Raw genomic sequence first — 14,812 nt, 5'->3', positions numbered from 1 at the left:
GTCTGTGAGGCATTTTCATGACTGTTGAGTGATGCAAGAGGGCCCAGCCCATTGTGGGCACTGCCACCTCTGGACAGGTGGACCTGGGTTGTTTAAGAAAGCAGGCTGAGCACTGACCAGAGGAGCGAGCATTTCTCTGTGCTTCAGTTCCCGCTTCCACGTTCTTGCCTTGAGTTCCTGCCCAGGATCCCCTCTGGAATCCCCTCGTGATGAACTGTGAGCTGTAAGGTGAAATGAACCCTTTTCTCCCCAAGTTCTTTTTGGCCCCAGTGTTTTATCACAGCAATAGAAAGTAAGTAGGACAGGCAGTATAGGGTACATATTGTTTCCTTTTCAGTTTTGTATTTGAAAACAAACCTCACTGAAAATATCCCCCAAATAAAATCCTGGCAGTTAGAATAAAAAGAATTTGGGTTGTCAATCAAGTAAAAAGTGTTCTCATCAAAAGAAATTCTAGCTATGTGAGGCAGTACAACTGTTAATCAGAGTGAGTAAATCAATAATGTGTACATGTGTGTGCCTGTGTATCCAAATATCAAGCTATATATGGCAAACGTACAGTCTTATCTACCAATTTAAAATAAAAAGATACAAACTTTGAATATGAGAATCAATCTCTACTGATTCTTAATCTGCTTTCATCACTGTGAGGCTCACATACACTAACTTTCAAATATACCATTTCTAGAAACATCTGTGAATCCCAACTGTAATGTTTAAGAAAGAAATGGAGAAAAAAAAAATGTGACTATTGCCCAGACACTACAAAAATCTAAGCTCTTAACAGAAAGACAAATCATATTAAGGAATGTTTGTTATAAAGTTGGCACTAGAACAGAATAAATATACCAGGATTTGTAGAGCAGTCACAAGAGTTCTGATATAGATAGGTTTCCTTGATCTACTCACTTGATGTACTAGAAATGATTATTAAGAAAACCTGGTCTTATCCTCCTATTTTATAACTTAAGCTTGAAAATTTGGTTTTCAGTAGTATTTCTAGAAGGAATCACTACATAAGAGACAAGTTAGCTGTGTCATTAAAATAAAATTGAGTGTAAGACATAAATCTTATAAACTACTGTGGGGGGAGGCAAAGGTCAACATTGTGTGTCTTCCTCATTCTCCACCTTTTTTGAGACAGACTCTCCCACTGAACATGGAGCTAGCCAATTCAGCTAAACAAGCTGGCCAGTGAACCCCAGGGGCCCTCCTGCATCTGCCTCCTCAGAGCTGGGATTACAGGCATGCACTGCCACGCCCAGCTTTTTATGTGCAAGCTGGGATTGGAACTCAGGCCCTTATGCTTGCATGGTCAACTCCCCAGCCCAACTAACACATTTCTAGCAAAATCAAGAACATTTACTACAAATACTCATCTAACGAAATGATTTCCTCTTACTCTGCACCAAGGCACCAGTTTCACTCCCACAATGACAATGAATACTTTACTTTGGACACTTGGTTACAAAGTGCTATGTATACACACTACTCTTCTTATTGGTATGTTTAGTAAGAGACACCATGCTAACTTTAGAGATGAGAAAACTGAGGGTAAATAAGATCATAGGGGCTGGTGAAATGGCACAGTGGGCCAAGGTGCTTGCTGCAGAGACTGATGGTCTGAACCCATACAGTGTGTGCCATGGCAAACACTCTCTCTCTCTCTCTAAAAAGAGAGCGATCACAGGACTTGTTCAAGGCCACAGAGATAGGGAGTGACATAAATGGCTCTTGAAAAGAGGTCTTCCAAGCCAAGCTTAGTGCTACAAGTCTGTAATCCCAGCTACTGGGGAGGATGAGCCAAGAGAACTACACATTCAAAGCCTGCTTGGATTACAGAGTGAGCTCAAGGACAGCCTAGGCAATTTAATAAGATCCTGTCTCAAAGTTTAAAAGAAAGGAAGAAAAAAAAAAAAAAGGCCTAGATACAACTCTGTAGTAGATATAGTGTTTGCATAGTGAGGCCCAAGGTTCAATCAGGAGGGAGGGAAAGACGGAGGAAAGAGCTGGGGTCAATCTTCCAAACTATTAATCTGAAGACGTTTACAAACAGCTGGTCATGATCCTGCTGGATTAGCTCAATTACATTGAGAATTCATTACCTGCAGAGTTGAACATAACTGAATTTCTATACTTATAGAACATATTTCAAGTGGCAAAATGATTCATTCATTAATTTACTCAAAATTTTTCATTCTGGGGGGCTGGAGAGATGACTGGACCCAGGTCAGTTTCCAGCACCCATATGGCAGCTAACAACCATCTGTAGCCCCAGTTCCAGAGGATCTGACGCCCTCTTCTGACTTCTGCGGGCATTGCAGAACATGGGTACACTTACATGCATGCAAGCAATACACTCACACACATAAAATAAAAATAACAAAAAATTAATTCTTGACTCTTGACTCAGAGGTACCTAGGCCAAGTGTTTAGAACCTACGGATTTTAAAAGCAGTGGTGTTAAAAAGACTGATTCCAAGACTTTTAATACAGTATAAGTTAAATTTTTTCACTGTGGTAATAGTATTTGATAAGTAGGACAAAAAAAGAAAAATGAACACGGGTAAATATCAATGTTATATAAAAGTACGTAAGTGGCATTAACACTTATTGAATTAAACATACCATTTTTCTCGTGTATCTGCACAATGGAATTATAGGACTGTTGAGCTCGTGCTAGATTATATTGATTCTGAAAAAGAATTATATATTTTCAATCAAAACTGTAACCAGATGAACACTGTCAAAATAAATTTATGGATACATCACTGTTGTATTTAAAAGTATATTTCCATTTCCCAAACAACTTTTATTACTCGACTTCATTATTCTCTATAATTTTATAAAAATAACAAAACCAGGCCAGATGTGGTGCTACATGCTTTTAATCCCAGCACTCAGGAGGCAGAGGTAGGCAAATCTCTGAGCCTGAGGCTACTCTAGTCTACACAGCAAGTTCCAGGCCAGCTAGAGCTACATAGTGAGACTCTGTTTCCAAAACAAAACCAAAATTGTACTTCAATAAAATCCTGCAGACTTCACTTTTTAAAAACCTTCCTACCCCTGGACGAGCAGCTTTCTAGATCCAGTGTCGCTCTCCACGCTAAGACCAGGTCAGAGGATACTTAGTGAATGAGTAAAACCCTGATAATCCTTACTGACTTCCCCATATACTCTTTCCTTCAGTTTGTCTGTCCTAGCAATGTGTTGGATTCTTGATTGTCCTTTTTTTATTCTATTTTTCTTCTCTTTAAAATTACCTTACAAGATATTAGATCTGCTTATGAAGATTTTGAGCAAACTGTGTTAGCAGGTCCCACTCCCCCATGTTCCCCACCTCCAGTACTCCTGATGGCCTGGTAACATTTCTGCCTCCCGGTCTCTTCCTCGTTCATGTCCCATGAGTCCTTCTGCCCTTTCCCCTTTATAAACACAGGTTCCCAAGGCCACCAACACCCATTCTGCACCTCCTTTGTTTTCTGAGTTGTAGTGAGTACATTCTTACTGTTGCCCAGATATCCAGATATTTTAATTTCAAATTCCTGTTTGATCAAAGGGTTGTGCGAGCATGAAATTTCCACAGAACATTTGTTTTATGACTTAGTTATTAACTTACATTTTCATTTAACTAGGATCAGAGACTATGTCTCATTTCTTTCTGCTTTGCAGCTAGAGGGCTTTTTCATTGACTGAACAGCATTAAAAGCATGCAAGGGCAGAGGAATGAATTTTAGTATTGTCATTATAGTTCAAAATCATTTTTAACTTTTTATTTTATTTATGTGTATGAGTGTACTGCCTGAATGTGTGTAAGTGCATGTATGTCATGCAGTATCTGCAGAGGACAGAAGAGGGCTTCGGATCTCCTGGAACTAGAGTCACAAACAGTTGGGTGCTGGGATTCTTCTGCAAGAATAGCCAGTGTTCCTAACTGCTGAGCCATCTCTCCAGTCCCAACTTCTGATTTTTTAAACCATAATTTAGAAGGGCACTTATTTTCCAAATTCAAATCGATCTTATTTTCTGATTATCATTTTCTAACTTAACTACATATTTAAATTATATGGTTTACAATGTAACAATGTTTTTTAATCTTCTGACTTGCTTTACACAATAAAATGTCATATATTTTTTGCATATGCCATATATGTTTGAGAAGGAGAGACAATACCTGATTATTGGGTCCAAAGTTCTATTTATGGTTAATTAACAGACTGCCTGCCAACTGGTTGTTCAAAATTACACTTGACATTCTGTCAACATAAGCAAATCTCTATCTCTATTAGTGGATTATTTCTCCCTGTGGTTTTATCAGTTTTTCTTTTTTTCTCTAATTTTAAACTACTTTAATAGGTTCAGGAGGTACAAAAATTTCTGCATCCTCCTATTTAGCCAAGATTTTTATCATTAAGATCTTACTAATGGGAGTTAGAGCAGTTATTGCTCTTCCAAAGGACCACATATGAGTCCCAGCACCCACATGACAACTAACAACCATCTGTAACTCCAGTTCCAGAGGATCTGTAACCCTCTTCTGGCTTCTGCAGGCAGTAGGTATGCACATGGTGTACTCACATGCAGGCAAAATATATATTAAATAAATAAATAAATAAATAGAGGCTGGAGAGATGGCTCAGTGGTTAAGAGCACTGACTGCTCTTGCAGAGGACCCAGGTTCCATTCCCAGCACCCACATGGTGGCTAAAAACCATCATTAACTCCAGTTCCAGGGTATCCAATACCCTCTTCTAATCTCTGTGGGTTTTGCATGACATGGTGCACTTACATGCAGGCAATACTCATACATATAAAATAAAAATTTTATTTTTAATATAAAATCTCTTAAAAATAACATTTCCCCACACTTCAAATAACTTATGTCTCGACTTAGTTTTGATTTTTTTTTGAGATACGGGGACTTGAATCCAGGGTCTGTGCATGCACTCTACCACTGAACAAGCACTCTTCCTCTAAGCTACAGCCTCAGCTCTTTAAGTCTCAGTTTCAATTTAATAGTTTCAAAATCTAAAATCTTTAGAGGACATAGATCTATTGTTCATTGTTTCTGCCAATTCTCATGTGCCTCCAGTTGCCTACTTTTGTGCTATGACCTTTGATTGAAGTCCTGTTTGCTTGACTTTAACCTTTGGGAAGATAGCAAGCTTAAATTAGAGACGATTTTCTCCAAGCATCAGTCTGCTTCTGGCAAAAACTGTGAATACAATGAACATAGGACCTCTACAGTCCCCTGAGAGAATCAAGGCTCTCAGACTTGGTCATTTATAACATTAGACTAGACTGTTTAGAATAGGTAGCAACTCACTCCTCCAGCCCTGCTCTGAAAACAAAACAAGTGTCTCCTTGGCTTGTGAGCATTAACTAGGGTTCTGCAGGTAAATGACCACAGCAACAGAAGATACCTTTCCCAATAGTAGAAATATGTTTGGTGCTGCCCAAGACTGTGTACTGCAGGATTTCACTATCAAACTCAACGAACCTTCCCTCCAAAATATCAATATACATGGAAGGTTCTTGGAGCACTATTCTTGGCCCTATTTGTTCATTTTTTAAAAATATTTATTATTTTTATTTTATGTGTATGTGTGTATTGCCTGCGTGTAGGTAAGTGCACCTGTGTCGTGCAATGCCCGCGGAAGACAGAAGAGGCTGTCAGATCCCCTAGAACTGGAGTTACAGATAGTTGTTAGCTGCCATGTAGGTGCTGGGATTCAAACCTGTGTCTTCTGCAAGAACAACTACTGTTCTTAACAGCTGAGCCATCTCTCCAGCCCCCTATTTGTTCATTTTTAAAAAGAATCTCAATTATATAGCCCAGTCTGGTCTGGAATTCATTATGTAGCCCAGCTGGCCTCAAACTTGCAATCGTCCTGCCTTAGTTTCTCAAGTGCTGGGAATTATTTCTGTGAACAGGCTGTACTCTGGAAAGATTTCTTATTTGTACTCTGGAAAGATTTCTTATTTGTACAGTCTCCAGTTAATGTTGTAGCCTGTATTTCCTGGTAACTGAACAGAAAACTAACCTCATAGCTTGTGGCTTGTTCTCTACTCCTGTAAGCTAAGCATCACCAGGGAGCTGACAGCAAGACTATACTTCTCTCCAGAGGCTCCTGCCTGTGGAGAGCTGCTAAGTCCTCAGCTCCACTAATCTGACCCTATCTCTATCAAGTCTGCTAAAGGGGGAACTTTCCAATATTTGTGTGACTTTATCTAAGTTTATTCAGATTTCCAGGAGGCAAGCTCATCCATTTACTCTGAACCAACAGCTGACAATATCATTTAAAATAGTACTTCTTGGCCTTCTAAGATCCAATGTAAAACACTGTAAAGTAAAAAACATATGGCAAAAAGAAAGTGAAGTGCACAAAGCACTGTAAAGTCTCCTTATCGTTGACCTAGCTGCCCCTGCCACCAATGTTTCAAACACCACCACACAGAAATAGCTATCAGCACTTCTTGAATATTCTTCCAGAGATTCCCTATACTTACACAGGCCTAACTATATAACCTCTCCCTTCCTCCCAACTCTTCTACCCTACACATACTCCAGGAGCAGCAATATTTTTAATACCATTTAGGACAATTACTGTATGTGTACTTGTGCATGCATGATGTACGTATGTGTGGGCAAATGTGCCATAGTGAGTGGCCTTGTGGAGATCAGGGGACAACTTTCAGAAGTTGGATCTTTCTTTCTACTGTGGGTCCTAGGGATTGAACCCAGGTCATCAGGCTTATTTGGTAAGTGCTTTTACCTGCTAAGCCATGTTGCTAGCCCTTTAATACTATTTAGTACCTTAGCTTTTGATTGATTAGAGGTGGTTTGGGGGCTTTTTTTTTTTGAAGGGGGGTTGAGGGAGGGGGGCTTGCTGGCCTGGAACTCATCGAGATACACCTGCCTCTGCTTCCCAAGTGCTGGGATTAAAGAAGTGTTGTCACCACAACCAGTCAGGATTTCAGTTTTTTGAGATAGGGTCTCACTATGTAGTCCAGGGGGCCTTGACTATGGCAGTGCTTCTGCCTCATCTTCCCAAATTCTGGAATTACAGGCAATACATAGCCATGTCAGGCCTTTGTAGTACATTTCAAGTTAATGTTTAGATTATTCTCTGCAGAGTTTAGAGTCCAGGAAGATGAAACTTCTGTCATGCAAAGTTTCCACTCTCTTAGCTGACATTTATTTTTAAAACTTTTTTTTTTAAAAATCTTTATTGAGAATTTCATACATGCATAAGGTGTTTTAATCAAATCCACGCCCACTCCCTCCCCTCCAACACCTCCTCTATCTCCCCATCACTTTTTTCTGACAACTTCGTGTACTCTTTCTTTTTTTAAAAATATTTTATTTATTTTTATTTTGTGTGTATGAGTGTATTGCCTGCATGTACATAAGTGCGTGTTGTACAATACCCACAGCAATCAGAAGAAAGAGTCGGATTTCTCTGGAACTGGAGTTGGTTGTTAGCTGCCATGTGGGTACTGGGAATTGAACTCAGGTTCCCTGCCAGTGCTCTTAACCACTGAGCCATCTCTCCAGCCCTCCTTTTTTTTAAATGGGGCTTTTTGCTACTCTAACATTCCTCCCTCTGAAGAGGTAACCCAAAAATCTTTTAGGGATTAGATAAGAGCTCCCAAATACTTATGACATTTTTGGCCTTTGGAACAGGGTATGTTGCTAAGAGGCCAAAGAACATTTTGACTTTTAGCCCAGAAACTGGCTGCTTTTCTTTGGGGTCGTTTTACCTAACTGCCTAGCTAGTTCCTACCTCCTAATATCACACCGTCCTGTGAAAAGGTTATCCAAATTGCCAATAGGGAAGAGGGACGCAGACCCTCTGACTTCTTCCATGCTGAACAGGGATACAGGGTGAGGCAATTGGGGTACCCCACCCCTTCAGTGGGTCTATAGAAAAGATACCCACATTGCATAACTCTTCTCTGTAGGGACAAGAAAAAGTCTTTGACTGGTGAATAGGGGATGTGAAGGAGAAGTAAAGGCAAGAGTACTTAGCATTACAAGTTCTAAAGAAAAAAAGGAAGAATGAGGTTTCATCATAACAATTCATTAAATTCACCCCTTCTAAGGTACACAATCAGGGCACTACATAAAGACACTTTAGTCTGGGGCTGGAGAGACGGCCCAGTGGCTAAGAGCATGTACTGCTCTTGTAGAAGACCCAGGTTCAGCTCCCAGCACTCACATTGGGTAGCTGACAACTACTGCAGCTCCAGGGGATCCAATACTTCTGGATTTCACAAGCATCCACACATACACTCACATGTACACATAAATAAAAAATGAAAAAAAGGCACTTTAATCAACCATGGACAAAAGCCAGCACACACAACTGTGGTCCCAAAAGAGTCTATCAAGTGATGTCATCACTGTCATCTCCGTATAGGGAAATAGAATCTGTGTCATTATAATTGCTTTAAACCTGTATATTTTCTATGATTTGCAGTTTTCTTGGCAAGTTTAAAATTAAAACATTTTGGGGCTGGAGATGGCTCAGTGGTTAAGAGCATTGACTGCTCTTGCAGAGGACCCTGATTCGATTCCCAGCAGCTACATGGCGGCTACAAACTGTCCTTAACTCCAGTTCCAGGGGAATCCGAAGCCCTCTTCTGACCTCTGCAGCACTGCACTACACAGCTGCATTCACATACATGCAGGCAATACATTCATACACATAAAATAAAAATAATAAATATTTTTTAAAAACTTTTTAAAAAATTAAAACATTTTACATAGGATGCTGTCAGGCTGCTGAGTATGTTTGCATATTGAAGTATATCCATATATTGCTCAATGGCAGAGAAGACCTTCTTAAATATATAATTGTGCAGTTTTGTTATATAAACATCATACATATAAGAGACATAGAACAAAGAGTACTGGTATTCTAGAATTTCTTGGGAGAGAACTATGCATAGTTTGTTGGAAAAATTTCAATTACAAGAAAGGAGATAGAGATGATGGAGATGGAGAGGGAGAGGGAGAGGGAGAGGGAGAGGGAGAGGATAGAGAAAGAAAATCATAATTCTAAGCACTTTCAGTTTTCTTCTTTCTTTTTAAATATTTTACTATCATTAATTATGTGTATGTTTGTGTCTGAATATGTGCATGTGGCTGCCCCTAGAGACCAAAAGAGGGCACCAGATCCTCTGGAGCTACAGGTGGTTGTGAATGCCCAATGTGAGTGCTAGGAACTGAACATGGGTCCTCTGTAAGAGGAGCATGTGCACTTAACCCCTGAGCCATTGCTCTAGCCTTTTTCTTATAAAATGAAAAATGTACGAATTTTTAAAAATTAATTTTTGTTTCACATTGTTATTTCAAGGCAGGCTCTCCCTTTTGCCCGAGCTGGCCTGGAACTCTTTATGTAGCTAATGCTGGCCTCTCTCTCAGAGATCTGTCTGCCTCTGCCTCCCAAAAAAAGGAATGCACCACCACATCTGGCAAAAAAATTATTAAAATACAACATCAAGTTCTACATATGAAAAGATGTCAAGAATATTGGAGAAATTGGAAATACTGTTAACACTGTGGTGTATTTCTCTAGACAGAACTGCAAAATACCTTGTTCAGTTTTTTGGTGTTTTTACCTACTTCAAAAGTTTTGCATTCAGAAGGATATTATTTTAGCCCTAAAAAGTAAAATTTTGGCCGGGTGTGGTGGTGCACGGCTTTAATCCCAGCACTTGGGAAGCAGAGGCAGGCGGATCTCTGTGAGTTCAAGGCCAGCCTGGTCTACATAGTGAGTTCCAGGACAGCTGGGGCTACAGGGAGACCCTGTCTCAAAAAGACCAAAAAAAAAAAAAAAAGAAAAATTTCAGCCGGGCATGGTGGCGCACGCTTTTAATCCCAGCACTTGGGAGGCAGAGGCAGGCGGGTCTTTCTGAGGTCAAGGCCAGCCTGTCTACATAGTGAGTTCTGGGACAGCTGGGGCTACAGGGAGACCCTGTCTCAAAAAGATTTAAAAATTAAAAAAAAAAAAAAGTAGAATTTCAGGTTATACTATATAATCATTCTACTGTCACAGTCAAACATTAAAATAGTAATATATAAGCACATATATTCTTAAGAATATGCTAGTTAAATGGAAATTATTGAGCATTAGTGACTTGCTTCATTTCTGGATTATACAAAATGGTATTTTGTTCCAGTCTAAAGAAACAGCTGTGGGGCTGGAGAGATGGTTCAGTGGTTAAGAGCACTGACAGCTTTTCCAGAGGACCCAGATTTGGTTCCCATCACCCACATGGGTGGCTAACACCTATCTATGACTCCAGTTCCAGAGGATCCAACTCCCTCTTTTGGCCTCTGAGGGTACTGCATGCACATGGTGCACATATATGCATATAGGCAAAACATTCATACACATAGAATAAAAATGAAAAAAAAATAACTGCTAAAAACAGTTAAAAGAGTATTATCTCAAATTAATGATTCTCTTTTCAGTGACCTTTCCAAATTTTTTATTTTTCTATGAATTAAGATAATTGTACAGTATCAAGGTACAGTATGAGCATAATCTCTAATTTTGCATGATTTGAATAGAGAATGCAGAATTCACAAAGAACTTTAGGGAAAACACTGTTTTAAAGCATTAGATCAAGATTATTTCTATCTCACAAATGTCTTTTCTAAAACAAGTATCACTGAAGTATCTATTAATAACTACAATTCCACTGGAAAGAATACTTTAATAAAGTAGGCAAAGAGAGCACAGACCAATGCTGGCCTGGCTGGCTACAACCCGCATCTTACCCCCTGCCCCATGACCTCAGAGAGGTCATCTAACCCTCATGTGCTTCAATTTCCTCATCTATAGAATGAAGATAATAGTAAATACCTTTCAGGTTATTAAGGGGGATTAAAAGTTAACAGTCTAGAACAGAGGGTAACTCGTACAAGCTAAGTATTAATTATTTTAATGTGATCTCAGTGTGGAGAAACCTCAAAGTACGCATAATTTTTTACTAAGTTATACTTACCAAAAATAAGCTACACATCTGTGAATATAGAAGACTAAAGTGGGCACTAAGTAAGTTATCTCAATGTGTATCTTTACATGCTGTGTTTTTATAGCTTACTTTTCTAGCAAGACAAAGACAAATCAAATGAAAATGAAAAACTGTCTCAAAAAGAATCAAGACAGGCCAGGCCTGGTGGCATACACCTTTAGTTCCAGCACTCAGCAGGCAGAGGCAGGAGGATCTCTGTGAGATCAAGACCAGCCTGATCTCCACAGCAAGTCTAGGACAGCTCTACAGGGAGACACTGTCTCAAAAAGACCAAAATAAATAAATAAATACAAATTTAAAAGTAAACAACAAAAATGAATCAAGACAGGAAGAAAGCTCACAACATAAAATTAACATGAAGAGGATCTTAGCATTTCTATGAAATTCTTCATGAAAGCACCTTATTTGCTCCAAACTGCACTCTGGCTTTGCCTTTCACTAATGTGGCATTTATTTGCATGATGACCGATTCTATAGAGTAGGCACTGCTCCAGCCCTGCAGGAAGAAGAAAGTATCTCTAAAACAGAGGTATGCACAATTATACTCAGGAAATCCTAACAAAGTGGCACACAGAAACCCAACAGTAGCACATCAGTATTAAGATGGTAGTAATGGGAGAAACAGTGGACCACTTCCAGAATCTCATAAAACAATCTATATTCGAAAATGTCACAGGAGCAAATTGTAACTTAAGTGAGTGTCACACTAAGCCAGTGGAACTTTATATTTTTCATCATTAAAATTAGCCGCTACTAAAATAAATTTTTAAGTAGATGATAGTCTATATAAGAGTTTTCTACTTAAAACTGATTTTACATATCAAAATAGTCTACTGAGGCCAAGAATTAAGCACCATAAGACAATAATTACCTGTTTTGTGAGAAGTTCCATACATAATGCTCCTCCACCCAACACATACCTTTAAAAACAAGAAAAGAATCTTACAAATTCTCTAGATATCAATATTCCTTCTTAATTTTAAAAGTATTACTAAGTAAGTATGTACACAAAATTAGAACATACAAAAATGAAAACTATTGTTAGGATCATAAGACTGCGATCAATTTCAAATTTTTAATGTGACTGCTCTAATACAATCAATTTAATTAACTAAACAGAATACTTTTAAGCTTTTATGATGCCAAAAACTAAAAACTTAGCCCTAAACATTCCAGAGAACAGGAACAGAAAAATCTATTGACATTCAAGTGTTCTCTGTACCTAGAATTTTCTCTGTTACAAGGTTGAGAGTTGTGCAAGTAGGTAGTAACTCTACTTCATCTGCAATTACAAGCAGTTGCATGGTATTTTGCAGTTCAATCTGTTTTAGGCATTTTGCTGTGAGACTCCATATTCTGACCATGGAATCCCTCTTTTTAACACTCCTACATTTCTAAGTTGGAGGACTATTCTTTGAACCAAAGACAATTTGTGTGACTCTCCCAGATCTCCCTATAGGAAATCATTATTTAGATCAAGATTCTCCAATCTTTTTCCTTTTCTCAAACAAAATAACTTTATGCCTCCCTTGACCTTATTTTAAACTTCAAAATACATTAAACACCAAAAAAAAAAAAAAAAATCAGCAGAACAATAATTTCAGAAGAAAAACCTTGATGACCCTAAAAACACAGAAGCTCAGACCACTGACTAGATCTTTCAAACACAAATCACTTTGTCTTCTGCCAGGGCTTTGCCTCTCCCTCCCCACTGTAGAGTGAGTTCCTCCACTACCCACCCTTCCAGTGCTATGGTTCCTCCATCCAAAAAAAAAAAAAAAAAAAAAAAATCAGCAGAACAATAATTTCAGAAGAAAAACCTTGATGACCCTAAAAACACAGAAGCTCAGACCACTGACTAGATCTTTCAAACACAAATCACTTTGTCTTCTGCCAGGGCTTTGCCTCTCCCTCCCCACTGTAGAGTGAGTTCCTCCACTACCCACCCTTCCAGTGCTATGGTTCCTCCATAAAACTTGCCAAGACCAATCCAACCTGTGAATCTACCACCCTGGCCAACCACACACATTCTCATGCTGACTACACCCCAGGACTGAAGAAGGAGGGATTCTAAACTTTACAATAAGTCATTAGTGTTAGTAGTTGTTATAGTGAAATTATTCAATAGCAAGATGAAAGGAAAAGTACTCCTTGGCTTCGCCATTCTAGAGACTTCAGTCAGATTTGTCAGTCTACTTGCTGCTTTCAAAATCTAAGACTTTGCAAAGTGAAAGTTTAAAGGGAGGGAAAGGATACCTAAAAGATGCTCCAAAAAAATGAGATTTAGGTGGAGAATCATGAGATTGTGTGTATGTGTATGTAGTCTCTATTTTAGTATGAAAAGATTCTTCCAATATGTACATATAAACCAACAATCCATTTTCCCAGTCTCACTTATGTATCCTCCACCCCCACAGGCATATCAATACAATACCATCAGTATTCCTTCATAGTACCCCGAAAAACTGTCCTTTCCTTTGACAGTCAATGGCTGTTTGCGAAACTGTGAATGTGAGACCATCCATCTGTGTAGCTTGTATTTGAGGCAGTGATAAAGCTTTTTCAGCACAGCAGTCTTTTCCCATGAGCAAAAATCTCATTTTTTTCCCACTTTACAACAGATGAGAATATAGAAATCTCAAAATCAAAAAGTCAGTACTAACAAGGATCCAGGTCAGTGGTTCCCCATTACCAGCAGTAACCCCAATACACACCAGTATTATCAAGAAGGTCTCCAGTTGACTCCACTGTATGACTGGTTGCAAAGGAAGTCAAGTATTCAGACAGACAAAGAGTTTACATTCCTTCCCCATCGCCATTTTTAATACTTATATATGATACACAGTTCAAGTATCTAATTCTCACTTAAGTTAATGCTGCTTACTAATAGCCAACTAGAATGTTTTCCTCCTATATTCCTTAAATCTCACAATGCCATCAATAAGATTATAAGAACCAAAATCCTTCTGTGCCATTAGACAAGTAACTGGTCTGCTAGAAATGAAAAAGGAGAAGGTACAGACCAACATCTTACGGAGAGTGTAATGACTCAGAATAAAACTGGCCCATTGTAGACTATAATTTCTCAGACCAGCATGGACTGTACTTACATGTTACATTGGAAAGCATCGCCTGACACTAGTCCTTATAAATTATAATCAGTACAGGGTAAAAATTGTTTCTCCATTAAAGACAAAAGCAGTGCTAGGCATGATGATACCTGCCTACAGTCCCCAGCACTTGGGGGGCTGAGTTGAGGCAAAAGGACTGAAAGCTGGAGGCCAATCTTGACTATGTAGGGGCCAGCAAGATGGCTCAGCAGGTAAAAGTACTTGCCCACCAAACCTAACGACCTGAGTTTGATCTCCAGAACCCATGTAAGGAGAGAACTAACTTCACAAAGCGTCCTCTAACTGCCACATGAGCTCCATGGCAAGTGTCCATGTACACATGCACACACGTGATAATTTTGAAATTTATTTTATGTGTATGAACGTTCTCCCTGCAAGTATGTAAGTGCACCACATCCATGCAATGCTTGAGGAGGCCAGAAGCAGGCATTGGATCTCCTGGAACTGTAGTTACAATGTTAGTCACCATGTGGGTGTTGAGAACTGAACCCAGGTCCTCTACAAGAACAACCAGTGCTCTTAACTGCTGAGTCATCACTCTAGCCTTCATTATTTTTTTTAAAGATTGAATTTTATCATATGTGAATCATACCACCATAAAGTGAACTGTATAACCAAGAAACAGAGACAAG

General features: G+C 39.0%; 1 protein-coding gene across 2 annotated transcripts in view; it reads right to left on the bottom strand.

Moving 5' to 3' along the window:
* The window catches only part of Ube2q2 (ubiquitin conjugating enzyme E2 Q2), a 71,478-nt gene that overhangs the window by 1,913 nt on the left and 54,753 nt on the right, over window positions 1-14,812 (bottom strand). For both annotated transcript variants that reach the window (XM_008823418.3, XM_008823416.3), the window contains 3 exons: window positions 11,921-11,969; window positions 11,450-11,545; window positions 2,629-2,695 (listed from right to left, as the gene is read on the bottom strand). In XM_008823418.3, coding sequence (XP_008821640.1) covers window positions 2,629-2,695; window positions 11,450-11,545; window positions 11,921-11,969 — 212 coding nt within the window. The remainder of the gene's footprint in view (window positions 1-2,628; window positions 2,696-11,449; window positions 11,546-11,920; window positions 11,970-14,812) is intronic.

This window comes from Nannospalax galili, unplaced genomic scaffold, assembly GCF_000622305.1.
Source record: "Nannospalax galili isolate Female #2095 unplaced genomic scaffold, S.galili_v1.0 scaffold28, whole genome shotgun sequence".
In the NCBI taxonomy this organism is placed as follows: Eukaryota; Metazoa; Chordata; class Mammalia; order Rodentia; family Spalacidae; genus Nannospalax; species Nannospalax galili.
The sequence above is the reverse complement of the archived record's forward strand: the minus strand, read 5'-3'. Positions and strand labels throughout refer to the sequence as shown.